Source organism: Bombyx mori, chromosome 15 (assembly GCF_030269925.1).
Source record: "Bombyx mori chromosome 15, ASM3026992v2".
Classification (NCBI taxonomy): domain Eukaryota; kingdom Metazoa; phylum Arthropoda; class Insecta; order Lepidoptera; family Bombycidae; genus Bombyx; species Bombyx mori.
Genome location: NC_085121.1, coordinates 15,133,552 through 15,159,944, shown reverse-complemented (window position 1 = coordinate 15,159,944; position 26,393 = coordinate 15,133,552). Strand labels below are relative to the sequence as shown.

The 26,393-nt window shown below is 44.1% G+C and overlaps 1 protein-coding gene across 10 annotated transcripts in view; it reads right to left on the bottom strand.

Moving 5' to 3' along the window:
• The window catches only part of LOC101736960 (FERM, ARHGEF and pleckstrin domain-containing protein 1), a 71,568-nt gene that overhangs the window by 25,455 nt on the left and 19,720 nt on the right, over positions 1-26,393 (bottom strand). The window contains exons 4-15 of one of the 10 annotated variants that reach the window (XM_062672746.1): positions 25,570-25,674; positions 22,988-23,210; positions 21,928-22,051; positions 21,322-21,386; positions 21,069-21,247; positions 19,757-19,917; positions 18,881-18,955; positions 17,140-17,234; positions 15,482-15,648; positions 14,650-14,676; positions 8,535-8,621; positions 8,386-8,461 (exon numbers count right to left, since the gene is read on the bottom strand). In XM_062672746.1, the coding sequence (XP_062528730.1) occupies positions 8,386-8,461; positions 8,535-8,621; positions 14,650-14,676; positions 15,482-15,648; positions 17,140-17,234; positions 18,881-18,955; positions 19,757-19,917; positions 21,069-21,247; positions 21,322-21,386; positions 21,928-22,051; positions 22,988-23,210; positions 25,570-25,674 (1,384 nt within the window). Of the gene's footprint in view, positions 1-8,385; positions 8,462-8,534; positions 8,622-14,649; positions 14,677-15,481; positions 15,649-17,139; positions 17,307-18,880; positions 18,956-19,756; positions 19,918-21,068; positions 21,248-21,321; positions 21,387-21,927; positions 22,052-22,987; positions 23,211-25,563; positions 25,675-26,393 lie in introns of all 10 variants that reach the window. The other 9 variants (XM_012697351.4, XM_012697355.4, XM_012697352.4 and 6 more) reach the window with 9 other exon arrangements.

Genomic DNA, 26,393 nt, shown 5'->3' with positions numbered 1-26,393 from the left:
AAAACCCTTTATCAAAATCTGGAGACAAGGATTTACTGTCTCCACCAAATACATCATCACTGTATAAGTTATCTTCCTCTGATATCGGGCTTCTGTTTGTCGGCGACTTTTGAGGTTGATTTATAATAACTTTGTCTTGGAGATTGCTTTTAATGGCAAATGACTTATTATCAGCACGCGAACAACAAGCACCCGTATCGCCTATTAAGCAGGAAGCCTTACTTATGGTACCCGATAAACATGACTTATCGTAGCTTGGCACGACATTTTTGTTCAAACATGTGAATTCTTCCTGTTTTTCTAATGGCTCGACCATGTAACTAGATTGGTCGTAAGGAATGGACTGAATTTGTTTTTGAGGACTATCGGTACTTTTTTCGTTTGACTTATCTGATCTCGATTCTGGGATATCTTTTTCAAAATCGTCATCATTATTCAAAGTGTCGCTGTCATCATCTGAGCCTTCAAGTTGACCTTTGGAACTTTCCGATTGTAATGTTACCTTCATAGCTTGTTCCGGTTCATTACTCATGTAATAAATGTGCACCTTCTCAATGATCGGCGTTTCTAAAAGTTTGGACGTACCAGGTAATTCCATCTCGTCGGAATCACTTCTAAATGATCCGGAACCTCTCGGCCTTTTAGGTTGCGATGGTAATTCAGGTAAAGGCCAGTCTTCAGATTCCTGACTTTCACTGGCTGAAGAGTGTTTCGACGGTGCTTGCAAGGACTTCTTTCTTAATTTTGTAGGACTTTCGTCAAACTTCCTTGACTCCACTGCAGCTTTCGTGGATTTTTCAGATTCTTTTCTCGATTCATACATCTCGCTAATCTTAGTTTGATCAATAGGTATATCAGGCATCTCAGCGGATGTCCTTCTGTCCGTATCCGATATGTAAGCAACATTAGCGTTACTTGGGGGATCAGAACTTAAGCTGGCTTGATGATCGCTAGAATTCAAGGATTCCTCATTTAAACTTTCAGACCGTGAGCAAGCCTTTGTCGAGTCTTCATCAGCACTCGTTTTTTCTGATGCCGTACTACGTTCTGAAATACGTGAAAGCGTACGCCCAAAATTTTGACCATAGCCTATAACAACGTCAGTAGTTGAAGATGAAGATGGATAAAGAAAATTTACAGGAAAATCGTTTAAATCATCAGCAAAGTCAGCGTCAGTAGAATCTTTTGATGTATTCGAAGACAGGGGAGGATTTTTCGGAAAGCTTTGAAAATCATCTAATAACCTTTGATTATTATATTCAAAAGATTCTTTGTTAAGACCTAAACTTTCATAGCCTTCGTGATCTTGAGGTATCCACGCTTCCTCTATACTCGTACTATTCTCGCTACCAGACGCACCAAAGAATGGTCTCCAAGTCGGTTTTAATTCTTCTCCTCTCCGGTATGCTTCACCTAAAGACCCGGAAGTTGACTCAGTGGTTTCAAAAGAACCTCTGGATTCGACGCTTAATGATCCCCGAGAATCCATGCTGGATTTGGATGAACTCTTTTGTTCATCAAGTCTGCCTTTCCTTCTGGAAGACGAATCATCTACACTAAGAGATCCCTTCGACGGAGTAGTAGTAGTGGTGGTATCCATGCTTGATTTAGACGAACTCTTCTGATCAGTGTCTTTGAGAGCTCTTTTCTTCATAAGTTCTCTTTCGAATGATGAAGTTATAACATTGCCATCGTCATCGAAGTCGATTGTAGTGTTCTGATCCTCCTGTGAGATCGTTATCGCAATTTTAGTTTTTTTTACTGTCCTTTGCAGTTCACGCGCAACGTCCGATGCCTTAGATGCCGCTGATTGGCTGGACTCCGATTCCTCAATAACACATTTACCGATTTTCTCTAAGCCACTCTTTCTTAAGTTTGGCTTAGATAGTTGTTCGACAGTTTTATCGATACTTTCAGAACTGGATTCTGAATCAGTTGGTGCTCTCTGAGAATCCACTTGTCTCTGTTTTTCTAACGTTGGTGTAGGAGATTTTCTATTTCCGTATTTACTTGGACTTCTTGGACTTTCTATACGAGTCATTTCAGGTACTGGTGAGGGTGATTTCGAGTTCGACTTTGAATGTTCACTAGACAAAGTTTGTTGAGATAGTAAGTGTTCTTCGCCGTATTCCATAGCTTGTTTCAACTCCTCTAAGCATTCTCTGTCTTTTTTGTTCAGCTTTTCTATATCTTGGGAGATACCGAGTGGCCGAGCAATAGAACAACTCACACTAGATTCATCGTCGATAGAGCTACCTTTAATATGACTTGAAGGGCTCACGTCTTTTTCAATGCTTGTCCAAGATGTTGATTCAGAGCTGCGAGACCGTTCAGCGCTTAGTTTTAAGAGTTCGCTTCGTCTTGATTTAGCAGATAGTAATGTTCTGTGATCTGGTCTTTGTTCGGTGGGCGATTTGTCACTTCCCGAACTTCCAGTAAGCTCTCCAGTATCCGATTTATTAGATCTGGAAGTACTAGAATCAATGAAAGGAATGTTTTCAACCGTGGGGCTGTTTTCTTGAGGCGGAGTTACAATTATTTTATTTTTATTTTTCCATTTAAGCGTCAAGTCCAAAGGTTTAGATGGAGATTTTGTCATTTTGCTTTCGGGCTCCGTCTCAGTATCTGAACAGACCTGTGACATTGATTCCTGTTTCAAAAATTCCATGAGACTAGCAGAAGATTCATCGAAAGTTCCTTGAGTATCTAAGACTTTACCTTTGGCTTTGCTGCTCATATCAGATATCGGCACTTCGGTATCGAGTGTCTCATCATATGCATCCGTAACATATGACGTGTCATCACTTTTAGCACGTTTCAGTTTTATGTTTCTCGATGCTTGGTCCTGATCAGAAGAACTATCTGCATCTATAAATGGCAAAGAAAGACCAAGCAAATGACTTTCATCTGATACTTTTAGTTCACTAACATCGGTTAGAGACTCTTCTTCGCTCGTTAATCGAGTTACCTCAGCTTTTTCTGACGTAGCTAATTCGTTAGCACTTTGACTAATTCTGTTCTCTTGTAATTCGCTTTGTCTTTGTTTGTTGTAAATATCAATTTTACGACGTTCCATTATGACAGTTTGAGTATCATTTTCTATTACAGTATGCTGGGAACTCGACATCCACTCCATCGAAGAATCATCTTCAGTTTTATCCTTATAACTGTTTGAAGGCGATTGATCTTTTGCTTCTTGAGCAGTAGCAAAGTCTTGCATAACGTATTCAGGTTCTTCTTGTACGCTAGGGTGAACATCAACTTTTACAACTTCTTGTTTGAAATATTTATCAGAAGTCTCGGGTGAAACTTTTTCAGTTGTTATAGGTGTTATGTAATTCCGGTCCAGACTTTTTGACTTAATTTTAGCATCGAGTTGTACATCTACTTTGCGATCTAAACTTTTTGATTTAACGCTTGGGTGTACCTTTTGATACACTACTTTACCTTCGATGAGTTGTTTGATTTCTTGCTTCTTTGACAAGGTTTTGGGTGACTTTTGTAAGGCTGCAAGATCATCGAATTTATCTTCCAGAGATTGACTCGATTTATCATCCATGCTCTTGTTAGTTTTAATGTTGGGTTTCGGTGTCTTTTGATCTTCGAAACTCCTACTAATTTTACCACCTAGCTTATCATCCAGTTTTTTAGGAGACTTGGCAATAAACACGTGGTCTTCTGCTTTGCTACATATTTTCGTTTCAATTATAATTTTGTCACCCTCCGTTTTAACCAAAATTTTGTCTTCGGGTGGTGGGAAAGGCGGCATGGTGTCTTTTACTGGACTTATGAGAGTCTTCGTTTGTTTCAAGGCAGCTTCAAATAGCATTTGTTGCTTCTCTTTACGCTTAGCTATCTCAGTATCACTGTCTTCTTGAGATTTCGTTCTTTCTTTACTGCTTCCTCGTTTAACCTCCATTTTCTCCAATGATTTGGATTTTTCTTTAGCCATCTTCTTAGCAGTTTGTTCTAGTTCTTGACTCTTAGCTCGAGCTAAGTCTAGGGGAGGAACTGTTAAGAAATCAGGACGATCCTTGAGTGACGATGGTAACGATTTCTGAGTCTGTAGTGCTTTCACTTTAGTTGCATTAGTGTCAAGTGAGCCACCTTTATTTAGTTTGTTACTTATTTTTTGTTTCTCTTCAGGTTTCACTTTCAAAGTCAATTTTTTCTTATCTTTACGTTTGATTCTTTCTATATCAGGAACTATTTGATCCTCACTGAGGTCAGAAAGCTTTCTAATACTACCCCGTGGTGAGTTGAGTGAGGATGTAGGAGATCGGGATGGTGACTTCGAAATAGGCGATCGTGACATAGGTGACTTGCTGAGTGGAGATCTAGACGGAGACTTCATTTGAGATTTTAATTTTGTTAAATCGTATCTACGTTTAAATGATCTTGGCCGTCTTTGTTCTACCAAATCCTCTAAAAGTTGTAATTCTTCGCTGTCAATCAGAACCGATTTCTTCTCGTGTGATGATTCCGCTACTTGCTCTTCTTCAACCTCTTCAATTTTTTCGATTATTTCTTTCATAGCGCAAGGCACTTTGGTTCCTTTCTCTTCAACAATGGACTTCTCTTCAAGAATAATACTTTCTCCATTTTCATCTTCAACTGTGTCATCTTTTGACGAGAATGCATTCATTGGAGGAAGCCTGTGAAGTTGGATGACAGGAGTATCTAAGCTTTTAGCTCTCCGACCTGATGTCGGTGAATCTTGAGTAGCTTTTTGTCGTTGCAAGGCGAACACAGAGCCTTCCGATAAATTCAACCTAGCGTGAGCAAAGAGTATGGGCGTACCTCCAGGTTTACGTAGCATGGGTGAAATTAATTCATCCCGTAAGCTTTTTTTCACATCTAGTTTAGATGAATCTTTTTTATCTTCTTTTACGGGTTCACTTTGATCTTCGGATAGTGTGTGACTCCCGGTTACTTTTTGTATTTCCATGTCAGCCAAATGTTCATCCTCTGATTTTAGAAACTCAGTACTCTCAAGTATAGGCGAGGGGATATTTTCATTAAATTCCCAGGTGGAACTCTCTTTGCTAACCTGCTTGATTTCTGGAAGAATTTTTGCAATGATATCATCTTCCGAACTAGGAATTGAGATAGAGCGTTCCGATATACGTCGCAATTCTGTAGCATTGCCTGTAATACTGTCCAGTACTTGTGGATTGTATTTTGCTTCTAATTCGAGCAACTTTCGACATTGTGGTGGTGAACCTTCTATTTCTGTCGAACTCATTGTTTGACCTCGATGCCAAGCACCCGAGGTAATTTTGTCATATTCAAGTTGCAAGATGGGTTCCAAATCCTTTCTGGATTGCGGAGGCGAAAATTCCAATTTAGGGGCAGCTTCAGTAGTTCCGAATACGTCATCAGAATCTACGCTTTCATCGTCAGAAGAAAAAGAAGTTATTCTTATTTTATTATTATTCTTTTGTTTCACTTTCCCACTTGCCCCTTTTTTACCGGGACCTCGTGCCTTGGGTCTTTTAAGTGGTAGTTTTTCAGATTTAGATTTGATATCGGCTCGCAGTTTTTCGGCTGCTGTCATTGGTTTTGTTTCTTTACATATAGGTGGCTGTTGCACAGTTCGACCGTTTATAGTGAATTTAATATCATGTGGACATTGAGGATCCTGTCTTAAACTATCAGTTTTCGAGCTCGTTGCTGAGTCACTTTCGATTTGGCTTAATTTAGAATTCAATGTTTCAAGTAATAGGGGATCTAAGCTTTTTGTTATATCGCGCTTTGGACTAATCATGTGCTTCAATTGACCACTTTTATCAACTTCTAAAGTGACCGGATCTACTTTTGATAAATCTATGTTTTGCGTAAACAAAAAGTCATGATTTTCAACGTCCAAGAACTTAGAACTATGATCAACCTGAATACTACTTCTTGGCGATTTTGGTGATTTGGGTGATTTTGGAGATTTTGGTGATTTAGGAGATTTGGGAGACTTTGGTGATTTGGGAGACTTAGGCGACTTGGGCGAACGAGGTGATTTCGGATGATCGTGGTATTTACATCGAGGATGTGAGTTTACGTGCCTTCCATTTTGAGGAGGCATCATCACGATATCAGGAGGTTGGCACTGATCGTCTGAAGGAGACGGTGCTGTTCCATTCATCACGTGCCTTTTGTGCAAGACATAAGGTATATCGTAACCGTCATCGATAGATTTTTTTGGTTCCTTAAGGCAGGTCGCTTTGAAGTCATCGAATTCTTTGAAATAGTTTTTCGGTAAATCAAAAGGCGGACCATGGTCGATGTGTCTCGAAGGCATTTCGAAATGCGATCTTTTTGACGCGATTGGTGGAGCGCTCGGTATCTGTCGGAAAATATAGTCTTCATCGCTGGACTCGGCGGGCGTTAAGTCTATCGACTTTTGATGCATGAGTACGTGACGACGCGAGTTAACGCTGCTGAAGCGCGGTCTATTGGCGAGACTGTTCGGATCACTTTTAGTGCGCTCTACCGTGGGATGAGTGTACGGTACCGTCGTTTCCGCAAGTCGACTGCTGGAGCTCGTCTCCAATATCAGCTTCGGATTATATTCGTCAAAGTGCGTTTTAGCCATTAACTCTTCCTTCAAGTTATCTTTTCTTATCATGTGCGTGTGCACCTTTCCACGTTTATCGTACTCCGACTGGAGTATTGATGTGGTACCCGACTGCATGGCGGCAGCTTTCGCTTTATTTTTAGCGTACTCAATACTGTCCATGGCCGGTAAAACGCGTACATTAACATCGGATTCGTTGGACGATTCTTTAACTAGATGTGAAGTCGTATTTTCCTTACTAATCGTTCTCGTCAATGATTCGATCTTATCCTTGTCGAAGCTAAACACCGTGTCAGAGGAGCGACGTCGTTGATAGCTGTGTATTTTGGCCGCTCTAGTGTTGTCGATTTCCGTATCGAGACCGGCAATTTTTTCCGGCCAGATGTACGTCGTGTGCGGGTGCATGTCCTCCTCCTCTGTTGAAAATTCTTCCACCCTTTTCGGAGGACTCAAATCCGAATAATGACCGTAGGTATCCAGTTCAACATTTTGTAAACTGGCTGAATGTAAGGGACCGGGTTCTCTATGTCTGCTATTGCTTGGAAAAGTCGAATAAGGAGTGGGAATATGGTAATAATTTGGGGAGCTAGCGATATTAGCGATCAAATCTTCATGAGATTTACCGAACAACGTCCTTTCACGATATTCCGGTTTTTCCATTCCGATAAAAGTGGGTTGAGCGTCATAAAAATCTTTAGTAGAGTCCGGACTCGAAGAGACAGAGGTGGGCTCGAAGGGATCGACGTAGGGCACCTGCACGCTGGAGACGCTGCGGCGCCGCGCCTCGTCCGGCTCGTATAGAGTGCGGCGACACTCGTAGTAGTCAGATTTCGAATCTTGGCTCGAAGTCCGGGAGCCCGAGCGGTCCGAACTCTTGCTTTTGAGCGTCTCACGTGACTTTTTGCTGTCCGTGTGATAAACGCTATCACGCGATTTCTTGCTCGACTCGGCGCTGCTCTTCGAGAGCTTGGAGTCGTACAATTCGCTCCTCGACTCCTGACTGGATGTGCGCGATCCAAGCGCTCGTTTGATCTCGCGATAGAAAGCACCGTCTGATCGCACAGAGAGCTTTTCGCGCGGCAACACTCGCGGGTCGTCGGCCAGATACGGTCCAAGGGACAAATCTGGCTCGCTGCGGTACTGGCCGGCCTCGTCCTCCGGTTCGGACAGAGAACGATCGTCGTCGGAAGGCAGCTCGTTACCAGAGTCGAGCGAGCAGGAGCGCGTGCGCGGCGGGGAGCGCGCCCGGCGGTCGGACTCGTCGTCGGAGCGCTCGATGAGCTCGTAGCTGTCGTGCGACACGTCGTCCTGCGAGCCGGTGCGCGCCGCCGCCGCCAGGTCGAGGCGCGGCTCGGACACGGCGCCCGGGAAGCTGGCGGAGTAGGCGCGGCCGAGCGTCGAGCGCTGCGACTCCACGGAGGTGCGGTGCGGCAGCCGCGTGCAGGGCTCGCCGTACCGGGTCACGGGCCGGTCCAGGAGCGGCGCGGCGCTCCGCGTGCGGCCGGCCGCGTCGAAGCTGTACTCGCGTAGGTTGCGGCAGCTGGCGCTGCGACGGGGCCCTATGAATCCGACGCGCCGCTCGTCGTCCGAGTCCGGCAGGGGATCCGGGCAGGGCTCTCCGCCGGATCGACTCGAGCGGGTCGAAGGGCAGGCCGAGTAGATGTTGGTCTGGCTGAGTTCGTACTCGAGGCGCTCTGAAGATTTTCGAAAGCTGGAAGATTGCTTGGGCAGCACAAAGTCGGGGTAGCCGCTAGGGCCCGGCGAGTCTGCGACAGGGCGCGTGGCAGTGCGCGTGGTGCGCGTGACGGAGCTCTGACCTGTGCGGGGCGGCGGCGCGGGGGCAGCCCGGGCTCGGGATACACTCTGCCGTCTCCAGGTACTCTCCGGGGAATCCTGCAACAACAAAAACTGTAGTCGTCCAGTCAAAGACGTGTGTATATTGCTCCCCGTCCGATACGATACATACCGATGGTGTCGTCGTCCGATGAAGCAGAGGCGAATCCTCCATAGGATGATGATTGACCTCGGCACGGGTCACCAATTCTGGAGCCACCTGTAGCCACAATATTCACATGAGGTGATATCCCTTAACATATCATCACATATAAGTGCGCAGTGCTAGATGGAAAAGTATGTGCAAAGAGAGAAAGCCGGTGCAAGCCGATATGTGTAAGATTTTGCAACAAGGATCCAACCGGCAATGTATAAGAAACAGATTAGTATACATAAGTTTCGATTCCGATAGAGGCACCCGTCACGTGCGGACGTGCTCATCGTCCATTCGATCGCCCGGTCTTTGTTCGCCCGGCTTTTGTTAGCCCGGCCATTGTTCGCGCGGCCTGTGTTTGTGGTACATCTGCCGACTAAGTGCTCTTTCTGGAAGTTTTTATTTGTTTTGTTTCCTTTTGTTGTTCCTGTGTTCGTGGTACATCTGCCGACAAAGTGGTTTCCTGCAAGTATTTATTTGTTTTGTTTCTTTTCGTAATTTCTGTTTTGTTGTGCTTTTTCTTTGTTCTGTAGTAATCGCGCCGCATTGCCACCTGTGTTCAATAGAACCGCTCAGGTCCGAGAAGTTGGGGCCTCGCCGCAAGGCGAGTGTTTTCAAGACCCGGGGCCGCCCCACCTGGGTACTCAGCGATCATGGACGCTGTATTCGCGGAATTCCTCCGACTTCGCCACCCACAGCTCGCCTCGGAGTTTTTGGCCTTCAAGGCCAATCACACTGCGAGCCCTCTCGAGGACTCCGTCGCGCTCGCTGCTCCTGCGTCGCCTGTACCTGCGTGCAGAGCTTCTGCATTGAGCACCGCAGCCTCTGTCGTGCCTGCCGCTCCCGTGTCGCCTATACTGGCGAGAAAAGCTGCTGCGTCGTCCGCCGTGACCATCGTTTCAGCTGAGCGATCATCCGCGGCCTCCGTCGCGCCCTCTAAAACACCTACACTTGCTCGTAGGTCGCCTGCACCCGCCTCCTCGTGCTCCGACTCTGACTCGGACATGGAGGTCGACCTCGCCCCCGCCTCATCGACGGATGGATTCACCCTGGTACAGAAGGGTAAGAAGCGTGCCGCGGAGTCTCGAGCTCCCGCGGCCGCTAAAATTAGCAAAGCCGTGAACGCGTCGCGCCCCCGCCCTCAGACTCCCGTTGCGCCCCCAGCCCGTGCTACTCCGTCGCCGCGTCCGGTGGCACAAAATAAAACCCAGACCCCTCCCCCGGTTATCCTTCAGGAGAAGGCAGCTTGGGATCGAGTTTGCCTGGCCCTTAAGGCCAAAAATATAAATTTCACGAATGCCCGTAACCTCGCGAACGGCATTCAAATTAAGGTTCAAACACCCGACGACCATAGGGCCCTCTCTTCTTACCTCCGTAAGGAGCGTATAAGTTTCCATACGTATACGCTCCAGGAGGAGCGCGAACTCCGCGTTGTAATACGCGGAATCCCTAAAGAGTTAGATGTAGAGCTCGTAAAAGCCGACCTGTTAGAACAAGGCCTACCAGTGAATTCTGTGCACCGTATGCACACCGGTCGCGGTAGGGAGCCATATAATATGGTTCTAGTCGCTCTCCAGCCTACCCCCGAGGGTAAGAAAATCTTTAACACACAGACCGTCTGTAGGCTCTCTGGTATCGCTGTCGAAGCCCCCCATAAAAAAGGCACTCCTAGCCAGTGCCATAACTGTCAATTGTACGGACACTCTTCCCGTAACTGTCACGCGCGCCCCCGATGTGTTAAGTGTTTGGGCGATCACGCCACGGCCCTCTGCGCTCGCGACCAAAAAACCGCGACGGAACCGCCTAGCTGCGTCCTGTGTCGAACACAGGGTCACCCCGCGAATTACCGTGGTTGCCCCCGAGCCCCTAAAATAAATCGCCGCGTCGCCCGCCAAAACCGCCTCCGAGCTTCCGGCCCAGACATCAAAGCCTCGGCACCCTCTGCGTCGCAGGCTAAGCCAGCGTTCGTTCGGGCGGCGGTGCCCAGTGTCTCGGCCTGGGCAAAACCGCTGCCGTACACGAACACGGCTACAACTCCCTCCTCCGCGATTCGTCCCGCCCCCGCGACTCGTCCCTCTCCCGCGACTTGCCCTCCGACCGCGTCCGACAATCTCGCTTTAGCGATCGACTTCTTTCAGTCGATCAACTTTGAGCGCGTTAACGCTTTGGGCGACGCCATTCGCGCTGCCTCCACTGCACAACACTTTATCGCCGTTGTGCAGGAATACGCCGACGTATACGCGTCATTAAATACGTACGTCCTCCCCTCACTCCGCCGGTAATCAATGGCGTATATAAGTAGAATAAAGCCCCTATCCGTAACGATAGGTTTTTTTAACGCTTACGGTCTCGCAAATCAACGTGATCAGGTTTCTGACTTTTTGCGTGACCACCAAATTGATATCTTTTTAGTGCAGGAGACCCTACTTAAGCCCGCGCGCCGTGACCCTAAAATCGCGAACTATAACATGGTCAGGAACGACAGGCTCTCTGCCCGTGGTGGTGGTACCGTCATTTACTATAGAAGAGCCCTGCATTGCGTCCCGCTCGATCCTCCCGCGCTCGCTAATATCGAAGCATCAGTGTGCCGAATCTCACTGACGGGACACGCGCCGATCGTTATCGCGTCCGTTTATCTTCCACCGGATAAGATCGTTCTAAGCAGTGATATCGAGGCGCTGCTCGGTATGGGGAGCTCTGTCATTCTGGCGGGCGACCTAAATTGTAAACACATCAGGTGGAACTCACACACCACAACCCCGAATGGCAGGCGGCTTGACGCGTTAGTCGATGATCTCGCCTTCGATATCGTCGCTCCGCTAACCCCGACTCACTACCCGCTAAATATCGCGCATCGCCCGGATATACTCGACATAGCGTTATTAAAAAACGTAACTCTGCGCTTACACTCGATCGAAGTAGTTTCAGAGTTAGATTCAGACCACCGTCCCGTCGTTATGAAGCTCGGTCGCGCTCCCGATTCCGTTCCCGTCACGAGGACTGTGGTGGATTGGCACACGCTGGGCATCAGCCTGGCTGAATCTGATCCACCATCGCTCCCGTTTAACCCGGACTCTATCCCGTCTCCTCAGGATACCGCTGAAGCCATAGACATCTTAACGTCACACATCACCTCGATATTAGATAGGTCATCGAAACAAGTTGTAGCGGAGGACTTCCTTCACCGCTTCAAATTGTCCGACGATATTAGGGAACTCCTTAGAGCTAAGAACGCCTCGATACGCGCCTACGACAGGTATCCTACCGCGGAAAATCGTATTCGAATGCGTGCCCTACAACGCGACGTAAAGTCTCGCATCGCCGAAGTCCGAGATGCCAGATGGTCTGATTTCTTAGAAGGACTCGCGCCCTCCCAAAGGTCTTACTACCGCTTAGCTCGTACTCTCAAATCGGATACGGTAGTAACTATGCCCCCCCTCGTAGGCCCCTCAGGCCGACTCGCGGCGTTCGATGATGACGAAAAAGCAGAGCTGCTGGCCGATACATTGCAAACCCAGTGCACGCCCAGCACTCAATCCGTGGACCCTGTTCATGAAGAATTAGTAGACAGTGAGGTAGAACGCAGAGCCTCCTTGCCACCCTCTGATGCGTTACCACCCGTCACCCCGATGGAAGTTAAAGACTTGATCAAAGACCTACGTCCTCGCAAGGCCCCCGGTTCCGACGGTATATCCAACCGCGTTATTAAACTTCTACCCGTCCAACTCATCGTGATGTTGGCATCTATTTTCAATGCCGCTATGGCGAACTGTATCTTTCCCGCGGTGTGGAAAGAAGCGGACGTTATCGGCATACATAAACCCGGTAAACCAAAAAATCATCCGACGAGCTACCGCCCGATTAGCCTCCTCATGTCTCTAGGCAAACTGTATGAGCGTCTGCTCTACAAACGCCTCAGAGACTTCGTCTCATCCAAGGGCATTCTTATCGATGAACAATTCGGATTCCGTACAAATCACTCATGCGTTCAACAGGTGCACCGCCTCACGGAGCACATTCTTGTGGGGCTTAATCGACCCAAACCGTTATACACGGGAGCTCTCTTCTTCGACGTCGCAAAAGCGTTCGACAAAGTCTGGCACAATGGTTTGATTTTCAAACTATTCAACATGGGCGTGCCGGATAGTCTCGTGCTCATCATACGGGACTTCTTGTCGAACCGCTCTTTTCGATATCGAGTCGAGGGAACCCGCTCCTCCCCACGACCTCTCACAGCTGGAGTCCCGCAAGGCTCTGTCCTCTCACCCCTCCTATTTAGCTTATTCGTCAACGATATTCCCCGGTCGCCGCCGACCCATTTAGCTTTATTCGCCGACGACACGACTGTTTACTATTCTAGTAGAAATAAGTCCCTAATCGCGAAGAAGCTTCAGAGCGCAGCCCTAGCCCTAGGACAGTGGTTCCGAAAATGGCGCATAGACATCAACCCAGCGAAAAGTACTGCGGTGCTATTTCAGAGGGGAAGCTCCACACGGATTTCCTCCCGGATTAGGAGGAGGAATCTCACACCCCCGATTACTCTCTTTAGACAACCCATACCCTGGGCCAGGAAGGTCAAGTACCTGGGCGTTACCCTGGATGCATCGATGACATTCCGCCCGCATATAAAATCAGTCCGTGACCGTGCCGCGTTTATTCTCGGTAGACTCTACCCCATGATCTGTAAGCGGAGTAAAATGTCCCTTCGGAACAAGGTGACACTTTACAAAACTTGCATAAGGCCCGTCATGACTTACGCGAGTGTGGTGTTCGCTCACGCGGCCCGCACACACATAGACACCCTCCAATCCCTACAATCCCGCTTTTGCAGGTTAGCTGTCGGGGCTCCGTGGTTCGTGAGGAACGTTGACCTACACGACGACCTGGGCCTCGAATCAATTCGGAAATACATGAAGTCAGCGTCGGAACGATACTTCGATAAGGCTATGCGTCATGATAATCGCCTTATCGTTGCCGCCGCTGACTACTCCCCGAATCCTGATCATGCAGGAGCCAGTCACCGTCGACGCCCTAGACACGTCCTTACGGATCCATCAGATCCAATAACCTTTGCATTAGATGCCTTCAGCTCTAATACTAGGGGCAGGCTTAGGGACCCCGGTAACCGTACTCGTCGAACTCGACAAAGAGGTCGACGTGCAACCTAACCCATGCATCAGCCCGCTGAGTTTCTCGCCGGATCTTCTCAGCGGGTCGCGATTCCGATCCGGTAGTAGATTCATTCGCGAAACAATTGCTCTTGAGTTGTTAGGTCTCCTTCGGAGGCGCTCGGGCAGTTGTTAGCAAATCCCACCCCTCTTGGCTGAGCCTTTGCTCGCCCACCTGTCCTGGTGAAACTGGAAAGGCCTTCGGGCCACCAGTAAACTTTCAATCATAAAAAAAAAAAAAATACATAAGTTTGAATGAGCAATTTGTATGCAAAAGTTAAGTTTAGTGAATGTACTTAAAATTTCGATCTGGGGTTCTGTCCAGTATCGATTAGGTAATTGCTAACGCCCATAGACAAGGCTCCGTAAATACCAACCCATAAGGTTATAACCTCAGTTAAACTATAATCATGCTCTTCCAGCCATCAGGTCTGGATGTACAACTGTTACCTACCCGCTTGGCCGGTCCCATCCCATAATATTTATTTTCTTATTTTTGTTTAGGCTATATTACTTAGATTTTTTTGTCATATTTTTATCCAGCTTATATTAGTTAGTCGTTTAAAATGGTATATACGCCACATAACCGTTCAACCTTTCGTCTCCGATAACAAAAAATATTTTCTTTAGGTCATCTTTTTGGGAATTGGATCCTTTTTATTTTAAGTCCTTTAAAAACATAATGCATATTAAAAGTGCACTAAAACTGCGGTGCTGTATTTTGTAAACTGTTATGGAGAACATAAACCAGACCATTGAAAAATAAAATAGATTTGGTTATTGCACTATACAAAATATGAGACGTATAGGGTTTTCAAAGCGAAACTTTAACATGACCAAACACATCATTTGACATACAATCATGTTAGGGATGAACGTAAAACATCGATATACAAGTTAAAAAGCCAATTGTGAAAGCCTCTTACTATTTGGCTGCAGTATTGTTTTGTCAGCTGAAAGAGACAAATAAAGAAACATTGTCTAAGGTGTATTTTGAAAGCGATTTTACTCAATAAGGCAACTACATCTGAACCAATAATAAAAAAGGTACTTAAACTTTTATTTAAAAAAAAATGAAGAAGCCCACTTTTTTAAGCAAATTTTTTTTAACTGTGAATGTGCTTCAAAAGTTTCTTATTGAAACTCTATCAATTTCAATATGCTCGGAATCTAATTGAGACTAATGAGTTACTATTTATTTTCTACCATTCGGTGTTGAAAACAAAAAAAAAACTTTTCACACATTTTTGATGGAGCTCACGGCTCACCTGGCCTTAAATATTTACTGCAGCCAGTGATGAGATATCGTGAATACCGTCCACCTCTAGGACGTGAGGCAGAAGTCTTACTTGTATCTTTTTTTACTGGTGGTAGGACCTCTTGTGAGTCCGCACAGTATATGCATTTTTTCATACTCAGTTCAGTGTTAACAAAAATTACATAAGTGACTTTATGACTTTATAGCACCGTATGTGCGATATATCTATTAATAACTGAGAGCTAGAAAAAAAATATTCAAAACTAAAACTTTTTAAAAGTAGTTTTTTTTATTGCCCTTGTAGGCAGACGAGCATACGGCCCACATGATGGTGAGTGGTTACCGTCGCCCATGGACTTCAGCAACGCCAGGGGCAGAGCCAAGCCGCTGCCTACCTGGTACTAATTTAAAAACGCTGGTATTAATTTAAAAACATTTAGCGTTTATAAATGATAGTTTGGTGTTATATTAAAAATGTGGTTTTGTTTTGCAGTCGGTACCTTGTCCCTCGTGTTGACATAGGCGGTAGCTTGTAGCGGTGGGCGAACGGCGGGAGGCCGACACCGAGCCCGTTCGGCCGCCGCCCGCGCCTCCTCCGCCGAGTATCCCTTCATCATCAGAGAAGCCTCCAGGTAGTGAGGCTGCTTGTCCCACTCCAGGGAAATCGCTGCAGATACAACGTCAACATTCTACAACAAATTCTTCGTGCTGTTTTTTTTTTAAATTCATCCGAGCTGACCAAGACATTGACAGTGGACATTAGCACTGCAATAATAAGAAATAAGAAATAACAAATCATAAAAAAAACGTCTGCCACGGCCATCGATATAAAGTTAAAAAAAGAATCCCGAGTTGAAGCCTCCTATCTTTTAGAAGTTATACTTCGTTTGGAAGAACCGATTAAATAAAAAAAATTGACAAAGTTACGCCAAAATGCATCTAGCATTCTTATTTCATTATAAGGATTGTGTACCAAGATTGATTCTATATTATAGTATTCTTAATAAGTCGAGTTTTAACAATAAATACCATAAATACACTTAATAATAGTTGATAGATAATACCGAAGAAGTACAACTTCTACCATCACCTAAGTACAAATACGGTTTTTTGTTTAATAATCGGTCTCAAAAATAACTTTAATTATTTTGTTTTAACATTAGGCACGGTCAATGTATCAGTCAACTGAACTAAAAAATATGTCAGTGCAAATTCAAATCAGGAATTGTGGAGGAGTATTTTCGATTTTAATTTAGTTGTAAACTCAGATGAAAAGGAAATATATGTTGTCTGCTTATTTATGTAAGCGCATAGTCGTGCATCGTGTTAACTCCGCAAATTGCAAGATGCCAAAAAAAACATGATAAATTTATTATGTGTGTCGAATACATATTTCTCATTTCGTATGAGATAAACGAATACCAATCAAATGGTCGAAGTTTGGATATCAAATGTGTACCTATTCCGTGATAATATATTGTGTACTGTGACAATAGCAAATTAAAAGCTTATTTATACATAAAAAGTGACAACCAATCAATATATAAGTAGTTAAAATACCAAAAAGCATGAAGCCGATCGATAAAAGAAATTTTCATTAAAATAGGGATGACGAATTTTTTTCGAACTTGCTATAAGAACTTGATATAATATTTAATTATATAGATAAAAGTAACACTAAAAAAATTCCCACACACTAAACACTCGAACCTGGAATGTGACGTTAACTATATTCTAGATAACTAAATACCTAATGTTCTTATATAAGAAATATAATGTATTCTCTACTGTAGATTCCAACAACAACGTACGTGTGTGCGCGCGCGCACGCGTTTGTGTGTGTGTGTGTGTTTGTTTGTGTGTGTGTTTTGTGTGTGTGTTCGAGTGTTGTGAGCGTGAGTGCGTGCGCGCGTGAGTGTGCCCGTGCGTGTGTGCGTGTGTGTGCGCGGGTGTGTGTGTTTGCGTGTGTGCGTGTGTGTGCGTGTATGTGCGTGTATGCGTGTGTGCGTGTGTGTGCGTGTGTGCGTGTATGTGCGTGTATGCGAGTGTGTGCGTGTGTGTGTGCGTGTGTGTGTGCGTGTGTGTGTGCGAGTGTGTGTGTGTGCGTGTGTGTGCTTGCATGTGAAGGCTGGACAAGGGGCGTGGTGCGTGTACGTACCGTCGGAGCCGGGCGGCAGCGGCAGCAGCGGGTGCGCGGAGAGGCTGGAGGGCAGCGCGCCGCTAGCCACTCGGGTCGCGCGGAACGAGCCCGACCTGCCGACAGTCCGCCAGAGGATGGTGACGCACACACCAGCTTTTGGTTCCTCTGGGCCTGCCCTCACGAACCTAACCGCCCAGACGTCGAACACACTCTCCTATACAGGCGCATCGTACTTCCACGACGGATTTTAAATTACCACGAGTTCATGCGTTTTATTTTAATCGACTCAAAAAAAAACTGGTAATTGATATTCTAAATCAATATTTTCGGAGTATTGACTTGCAATCGAGATGTGATGAAACAATATAAATAAACCGTTTTCTTTTTCTACAAGAATAAAATCGATAAACAATAATTCGTTCGAAATGTCACAAATTACTCAATGAATCCGTTGAAAGGATTGATTTAAAAGCAACAATTACTACTTGATAAATACAACAAAAAACAAAAAAACTATAACATTAATATTAATCACGGTTTCAATCGATAAGTTTTATCGATAATAATGACGATTTATCACAACGCAACTGAATACGTATGGTCTGGTCTACACGTCACTGTTCGTAGGTTGTGCAATAAGCTGTACTAAGCCGTGATGAGTTCAGTTTTGTCATTGTGAAACTACCGTTACCAAATTAATCGGACGACACCGCGTAAAATCGAATGTATCGATAAATTTCGGAGCGCAGACCCATTGAAAAAAATCCCTAAAATTGACCAAGCACACACCATCCTCCGACCGATTGTCGCGGCCACGTTTCAATAGCAACGCAATTCATCTTGTCATTTATCGAAATTAAGCGATATTCTCAAAGTACAGCGCATGCTCGTTTTACTAATCCACCATCGATAAACACAAAACTAGTCGAAGCCTCGTCTCTATTTTACGCTATAACCGTTCTGTTTTAGTCGTTTTTAGGGACTTTTTACATTAACGCCATGCAAAGGTTTCACGTTTTCACCTTTTTAAAAAAAAAATTTAAATCGTTTTGCATTTATTGTATTATTAACACAGATGCCCACAAGACAAAACCAAAAGCCAGTGTCTCCCGACCCATGCTGAACGCACACCTTTATATCACAGAGATCCCATTAAAGCATCCTGTGACGTCACAGAATCCCTTCCACCTACGAATCGATTAGACAATCGTTTAACTAGAACGTCACTAAGCTACAACCAAGTTAGCCAACGGTTACGTTTATAAGCTAAATGTTCAAACAAACTGTAGCGGCTTAAAAGCTCTCGATAATCGCATGCAAGTCGAAGCCGACACAATATAAACCTCAGGTACATAATTCGACGCTTGAAAGGCAAACGTGACTAAGCGGACAATGCGTGAACTTTACAGTAGACTAATTTAAAGTTGATATACCTGAAAAAAAATTCTATCTTAACGAATCTAGCTGTAGGATTGAAATTATTTTAATAGACCTAGAAATATATTTTTTTTTTTTGCGCATCGAATATGGTTATTGCCTATCATTTATGTACAAAGCAGTTATTGTCGCTTAGTCACGTTTGCCTTTCAAGCGTCGAATTATTATACATGTGTATGTAATTAATTATTTATTTATTACCGACCGGTGTACGCGGCTCAGTGCGACCAGTTATTTTGTGTCGAACTTGCGACCCTACGTATAGTGTATCGTCTGTGGGACGAGCTAAGCTGATCGATAGAGTCGTGTAGTGTGAACGTACCTTTGGAACGTTTGTCGTTTCACGTAGTTGTCGCGAACGAATTCGACTATCTGTTTCTGGGTTTTGCCGCTGTACCTGTAGAACAATAAGAGCTATTATTATTATTATAGAGTCCAGATTGGCTACACCGGATTTCCGCGACCTTCACAAGGGCGTCGTTCTATCTTGTGGGAATTCTTAAAATTAGTCAAATACATTTAGGTTTAATAACAGAACCAATGGTAATTTCAGAGACATTAACTATTACATTGACATAACATACAGACATTTTGCTTAACACGCGACATTTATCTATGTAATTAAAGGTGCGTTTCATTTGCTATTATCATCAACAGTTCGATGTTTTTAATTGAACTTCAATTAAGCTTACTCCATTCAAATAGCCGAAGAAGTTTTTTGTTAAGACATTTATTCCTAATTATAAACTTTAAATGGCTCTTCTGTAAAGTTCCCGTCCACCGTGCTAAATTAACCCACAGATACAGCTCACTGAGTTTCTCGCCGGATCTTCTCAGTGGGTCGCGTTTCCGATCTAGTGGTAGATTCTGCGAAGCAGTGCTCTTGCTAGAGCCAGTGTTACCAACACTCCCGGTTAGAACCCCGTGAGCTCACGTATACGTTAAGACGAAGCTGAAATAGCCTTTCCAGGATATCATCAGCATAAGTAGGACAAAAGTTTCAAAAATGTCACTTAAACCAAATATAGCCTTTTACCCCTCGAATAGAAATAATTGTAAATCATCTTTTATAGTATGAGGTAGCGCCCTCTGCGAATTGATATTTTAACTTCACGTTTCATTTTTTCGTTTTATCCAGTTTGAAATCACACCCAACGATTCTAAAGAAGTTTCACTTCAAAAACAAAAGCTACTGGACCTGAAGGAGGAGCCGCGCGAGATGACCCTGGTCTTGTGTCGCGGCAGGCGCGGCACGCTGGAGCACCGGAAGAAGCCGTGGTTCTCGACGCATTTCTTCCAGAAGTTCTTGCACTCGTTCCGACCTTCGAAAAAGAACTCGACCACGTCTCGGTAATATCCCTGCAATCATGAAACAGTATTTTAAATCTTCGACAAACACTTTTCAAACAGAGGCTTTGTCTATAAAAACTAGCAACGGCTCCCGGGTTTCATAAACCTTGAATTTTATTCTGGATTAGTTGCGCGTCCACAAAATTTTAAACGACCAAATTAATAACAAATTAATAATTAATTATTACCAAATTAATAATTAAGATAACAAAAAAAACATTGAAAACAAAATATTATATTATAAATATTTCTGTTCACGGATGGAACACACCCTGTATAATCGGTTACTACAAGAAACAGGCCGTCGAAAGAGATCTAACTTTTTTTTCCTACCTAAGCTGATAGCCTTGAGAGGTTATTTCAGCGTAACCTTAGCTAGCAGGTAAGCTCACGAGGCTCAAACCGAAGTGTTGCTAACACTGACCCTAGCAAGGGCAGTGCTTCGCAGAATCTACCACCGGATCGGAAACGCGACCCACTGAGAAGATCCGGAAGATTAATTCGCTCGTCGAGCCCTTAGTTGCAAGCGATGGGTTCGACGAGGACGGTGGCCGGTGCTTGTGGTACGTAAAAGCACCGTTAATGGATCGGGAGGATCCGTAATGACGTGTTTTGGGCGACGTCGACTGTTTACCATTCGGTCTACAGGATCGGGTTATGCGATGTTTCAGTACTGAACGTGTGCTATATCGGAGCCAGCAGGGTGACCAGACTCTTAAGCAATAGAGGTACACAAATATGACATTTCTTGCTAAAGTAATTAAGTCGAATATATGTGGCCACACCCCTACACTACATAATAACGTCGCTTCCAGATCTGTGCCTTTGCGGGTCGATCGCATAAATACATTTTTCCTTTGAAGTGTATCCGTTGACTTTTTTTTATTGCTTTGATGGGTGGACGAGCTTACAGCCCACCTGATGTTAAGTGTTTACTGCAGCCCATAGACGTTTACAACGTAAATGCGCCACCCACCTTGAAATATAAGTTCTAAGATCTCAAGTATAGTTACAGCAGCTGCCCCACCCTTCAAACCGAAACGCATTACTGCTTCACGGCAGAAATAGGCAGCGTGGTGGTACCTACCCGTGCGGACTCACAAGAGGTCCTACCACCAGTAAAGCGACTAGCTCGGACATACGGCGTTCAAATAACTCACGTAGCCTTCAGGGTGGAGTTTGATCAGGAACTTTTTCCTCTTGAACGATATCTTCCTTATCTTGGCCCAGCTGAACGTATTTATCTTCGTGTAGTTCTGGAACACAACGATGCCCATGTGGGCAACCGCCAGATTGAGCGGCACGCCCTCGTGATCTTTGGTCGAGTGAATCTTTATACCTGATACAGGAATATAAATGTTATTGTATTTCACATAATGGTTAAATTTGCTTGAACACGTTCGATGGACTCACCGTATAGTTCGCATCTTCGTGCCGTCTCTAATAGGTTTAAATCGGCTTCAGCTGGACTTTGACCTCTGTAAATAAGCATAACAGGATTTGTGTAGGATGCAACATAAGTTAGTGGATAACTTTTACCCTCAACATTACTACATAGTATAAAACAAAGTCGCTTTCTCTGTCCCTATATCTGTCCCTATGTATGCTTAAATCTTTAAAACTACGCAACGGATTTTGATGCGGTTTTTTTAATAGATAGAGTGATTGAAGAGGAAGGTTTATATGTATAATAACAACCATTAAATAGTGGAGAAATCAATAATAAATTACAGTTTCCGAAGCGAAGCGAGGGCAGGTCGCTAGTTAAATTTTAAAATAAAAGATTTTAATGCTTGGGCAAGAGTTTTTTCTCCCCAAAAGACGAACATAACTGTTTATATAGTTGGGTTTGTTGATATATACTTTTTTTTTTTATTGCCCTTGTAGGCAAATGAGCATACGGCCCACCTGATGGTAAGTGGTTACCGTTGCTCATGGACCTCAGCAATACCAGGGGTATCAGAGCCAAGCCGCTGCCTATAGCTTGACTAAAGTCGAGAACATTAAAATGCCACATACATGTGTTTCTTGTGGTTCTCCATGATCCTGCGCTCTGATTCAGAGTCTTGGCTCGGGAAGAACTTGTAGCCGCTCAGGTAGGTGTGGTCCGGATAATCCTCCGGGACGAAGTCGCCGCATTCGGCTGTCGAACATTAAACTTCATTAGCGAACTGCGCGATCCATCGTGTAGTCTATGAATCAATTTTAATTGTGTTACAGAAGAATCTCCATTTCTACCAGTTTGTTTGGTTGCTCGCTTATTGGGTCCGTTGGTTAGTCCAATCCATCAGGACAAAAATAAACACAAATATATAATAATATAATAACTGGGAACAAATCACGCACGGTCATCCCTAATTTAAGATAATTTAGGATTTCCTGTTTTATGGGTAGCAAAGGCTGATAAACATACTTATATACATTTAAATAACTTTATATATATAATTCTACTGTACGTGTGTGTCACTGAACTTTTCCTAAGCGACTGGACCGATTTGAATAATTTTTTTCGTATGCGTTTGGGTGGCACCCTGGATTACATTCACAGATCAGCCGGCAGATGGCGCTGCGGTCAGTATCTAGGTTATTTATCTATACTGCAACTAAACGGCTGGATTGACTTGAGTGAAATTTTGTGTGTGCATTCATAGAAGAACGTCTGTCGGGTCCGCTAGTATACATACACATTATATAAATAATAAACACCCAGATGAAGAACAAACAAAAAATTTCATGAAACCACGACCCTCGGCAACCAACACACTTTTACTGGTGGTACGACTTCTTGTGAAACCGCGCGGGTAAGTACCACCACCCCGCACTATCCGTTTCGGTTTGAAGGGTGGGGCAGCCGTTGTAACTATACTCAGACCTTAGAACTTATATCTCAAGGTGGGTGGCGCATTTACGTTGTAGATGTCTATGGGCTCCGGCAACCACTTAACACCAGGTGGGCTGTGAGCTCGTCCAACCACCAAAACAATAAAAAATAAAAATAAATAAACAGTCAAGGGCTAACCACTGCACTACCGGGTCCGTCACACACACGAATCAACACACAAACGAGCAGAGACCGTACCTTGAACGATGTAACTGGCCATCAGGGCGGCCGTGTTCTCGTTGCACTGTATACAGCCCTGGGCCAGGTCGCGCTTCACTTGCAAACAGAACAGGTACCGCGTGAACTCCTCCTCCAGCCTCGCCGGGTCCGGTGTGTAGAACTTGACGCAGAAACGCAGCGTGGGCTCCAGCATGGACAGGCCGACTTGCCGACACATCGGCTTCTCGACGTCCAGCCAGTACTGGGAGCAAGGGTTAACTTAGTAACACTCTGTATTGTATCGACGAGTAAATTAACCCTCAGACACAGCCCACTGAGTTTCTCGCCGGATCTTCTCAGTGGGTCGCGTTTCCGATCCAGTGGTAGATTCCGCACTGCTCTTGCTAGGGCTAGTGTTAGCAACTTCGTCGGTTTGAGCCCCGTGAGCTCACCAAGGTTCCGCTGAAATAGCCTCTCAAGGCTATCAGATTAGGTATGAAAGAAAGAAAAAAGTGGAAACGGAACTCTCCCTTAGCATACCAAAAGCATTGTAGCCTAAACTGCAATTGGAAATGGGCATGTCCCATAGCATACCAAAAGTGTTGTGGTCTAAACGATAAGACGCCCGGTGTACTCGTATCGAGCGATCTAAATATCAATCCCGCAAATCCCTCAGACAGGTGCAAATACATAAAGAAGGAAAGACATTGTCTAACCAAAATATTATCCCAAAATTTAAGTGTAATTAATGGTAGACCTTGCGGTAAGCCCGTTCGGGTAGGTACCACTGCATAGGATCTACACGCATACGATATAAAATGTAGTTCAACAGAGGCAAAGCTACAGGCGAAGCTAATCTTATACCTTTAAACGAGCAGTTCTTGTATATTAATATATATATAATCTGAATCTCGGAAACGGCTTCAACGATTTTCACAAAATTTAGTATACAGGGGATTTCGGGGGCGATAAATCGATCTAGCTACGATTTATTTTCAGAAAATGTTGTTTAATTCGTATTTTCAATAATCAACTCTTCTCGTCATCTATTGGCGAATAATAATACTATTTTTCTTAATTGAGGGCAACTAACCGCTTTAAAGACACAACAAGACGGTGTTATCAAAAAAAAAAAATGTGTGTGTGTCCGCTCCGACGCACGACTGGAGTTTACTGGATATAAAAAATTAAACGAAACAATACGAGAAATAGTTCTATATTACGACAACACGATACACTACAGATTATTAACAAATTAACGAGACACAAAACAAACGACTAACAAATATATGAAAATACAATAATGAGAGAAACGCGCGATCAGTACGAGGCTTTGTGGCGGACTGCCGGCGCAGCAGCCCGGCGTCACCTGCGATAACGCGGCCGCGTGTTGGCTCCTGATTGGCGCGCGCACGCATCACGCAATCAGGAGCCAATCAGGCGCATAACGCATTTCGTGTGACATGCTAGTACGATTTTGGTCCCCATAATTTTCATACCCCGGGCCTATATATGTAAATCGATTCTAAAGGAGTAAACTCCAAAAAAACGAGCAAAGCTCGGTCATCATCTAGTAGAAAATTATGTAAGTAACGGGTCAATGGCTCCATACGTACAGTTAATTACGAAAAGTCCATATTTGAAATTCCTTTGTACCACAGTCTGACTTGGCTATTTGGTTTTAAAAACAGAAACGCATCAGACATAATCCAATAGAGAAAGTATTGTCTAGTAAGGTTTCTTTAATGCCGTCTGTCTTGCATACAAGTACCGTATTTGCATAAATTGCATTTGTATAGCATTAATAATGACGACAAGTAGTTTTATTTTAGTTCAGTTTCGGGAGTAATACAAAAATCATGAAATTCGCTAAGGTGTTTATTACAAATAGGTATATGTTAAGATCGGAGTGGTTTTTTTGAAAGACTTTATGAATAAGAAATTCCTAGAGAACCCTCATCATCATTATCATCTCAGCTTATAGATGTCCACGGCTGAACAAAGGCTCAAATCGATCTCCAATGCGGTCGGTTCGTTGCTACCTGCATCCAAAACAGAAATCCTTGTCCTAGTAATATCTACATTACTCAAGCCAATCGCGGCTTCTAGGCTGTATTTTAGCTTTACTAGTTTATATTTTAGTGGATGAGCTTACAGCTGACTAAGGCACAGGGACACCAAAACTTAAATACCGATACTAACTTGGAAACATAAAATGATGGTCTCGTTTAAAATTAAATGTAAAAAAAATAGCTGCCATACATTCCTCGCTAATCTTTCGCGGCAAAAAAAACGCAGAACAGCTCTGTACCTAATGAAAAAGGATATTATCCAATACATCACTACATAGTATAAAACAAAGTCGCTTTCTCTGTCCCTATATCCCTATGTATGCTTAAATCTTTAAAACTACGCAACGGATTTTGATGCGTTTTTTTTAATAGATAGAGTAATTGAAGAGGAAGGTTTATATGTATAATAACATCCATTAAATAGTGGAGAAATTAATAATAAATTACAGTTTCCGAAGCGAAGCGAGGGCGGGTCGCTAGGAGGGTTATAATTAAAAGCGTTAAAAAAAACAAGCAAATAAAATAAAAAAATCGATGACATACCCATACCTTAGTTCCATTGCTGTCCTGATATTCAAGCCCAAAGTAGTCAGCTTCCAGGAGATGTAGCTGTCGGCAAACTTGATCAAACAGCACTCGACCAAGGGCTTTAGACTGTAACAATAACACAAAGATTTTTATATTTGTAATACAGGGCTACGAAATTTGGCCCATTGGAGCCGAAATGTCCTCGAATGGACCAAAATCTACAAGAGGCCTGTAATCAACAGCAGATGTGTGGCACACTTGATATGACTATGCTGTACTCCCATCGACACAACCCACTGAGTTTTTCGCCGGATCTTCTCAGTGGGTCGCGATTTTGATCCGGTAGTAGATTCTACGAAGCACTGCTTACTAGGGCCAGTGTTAGCAAACTTTCTGAGGGTGAGCCCCGTGAATTCAACTATCAGGGAGTGCCTAATTAGAATACGCCTTTAGGCTACAAGTAAATAGTAAGGAAAAATAGTATTGCTGTGCGGTGACGACCTAGAATAACATCCTCCTCTCTTCCCAAGCATGATAAAAAGTGACAATGGAATTCACTATTCAGCTTAATGCCATATCACTGACCGACATTTACTAGGTTTATTGTACTGTTTTTACAAAAAGTAATTCTTGTCTGGTACACACAAGCGTGCGATTTTGCCGCATGAAAAGCCTCTTAAGCCTCCAAGCCCTATTATTTGCCATTTCTTATTATAATGTGAACATTTGAATTCGATCATCGATACGAAACAATGTGACTTATGTAAATGCATACAGTAGTAATATCGCGGCTGGACAAACATTTACTATTAAGATCCTCCTGAACTGAAAATATATTATGATTA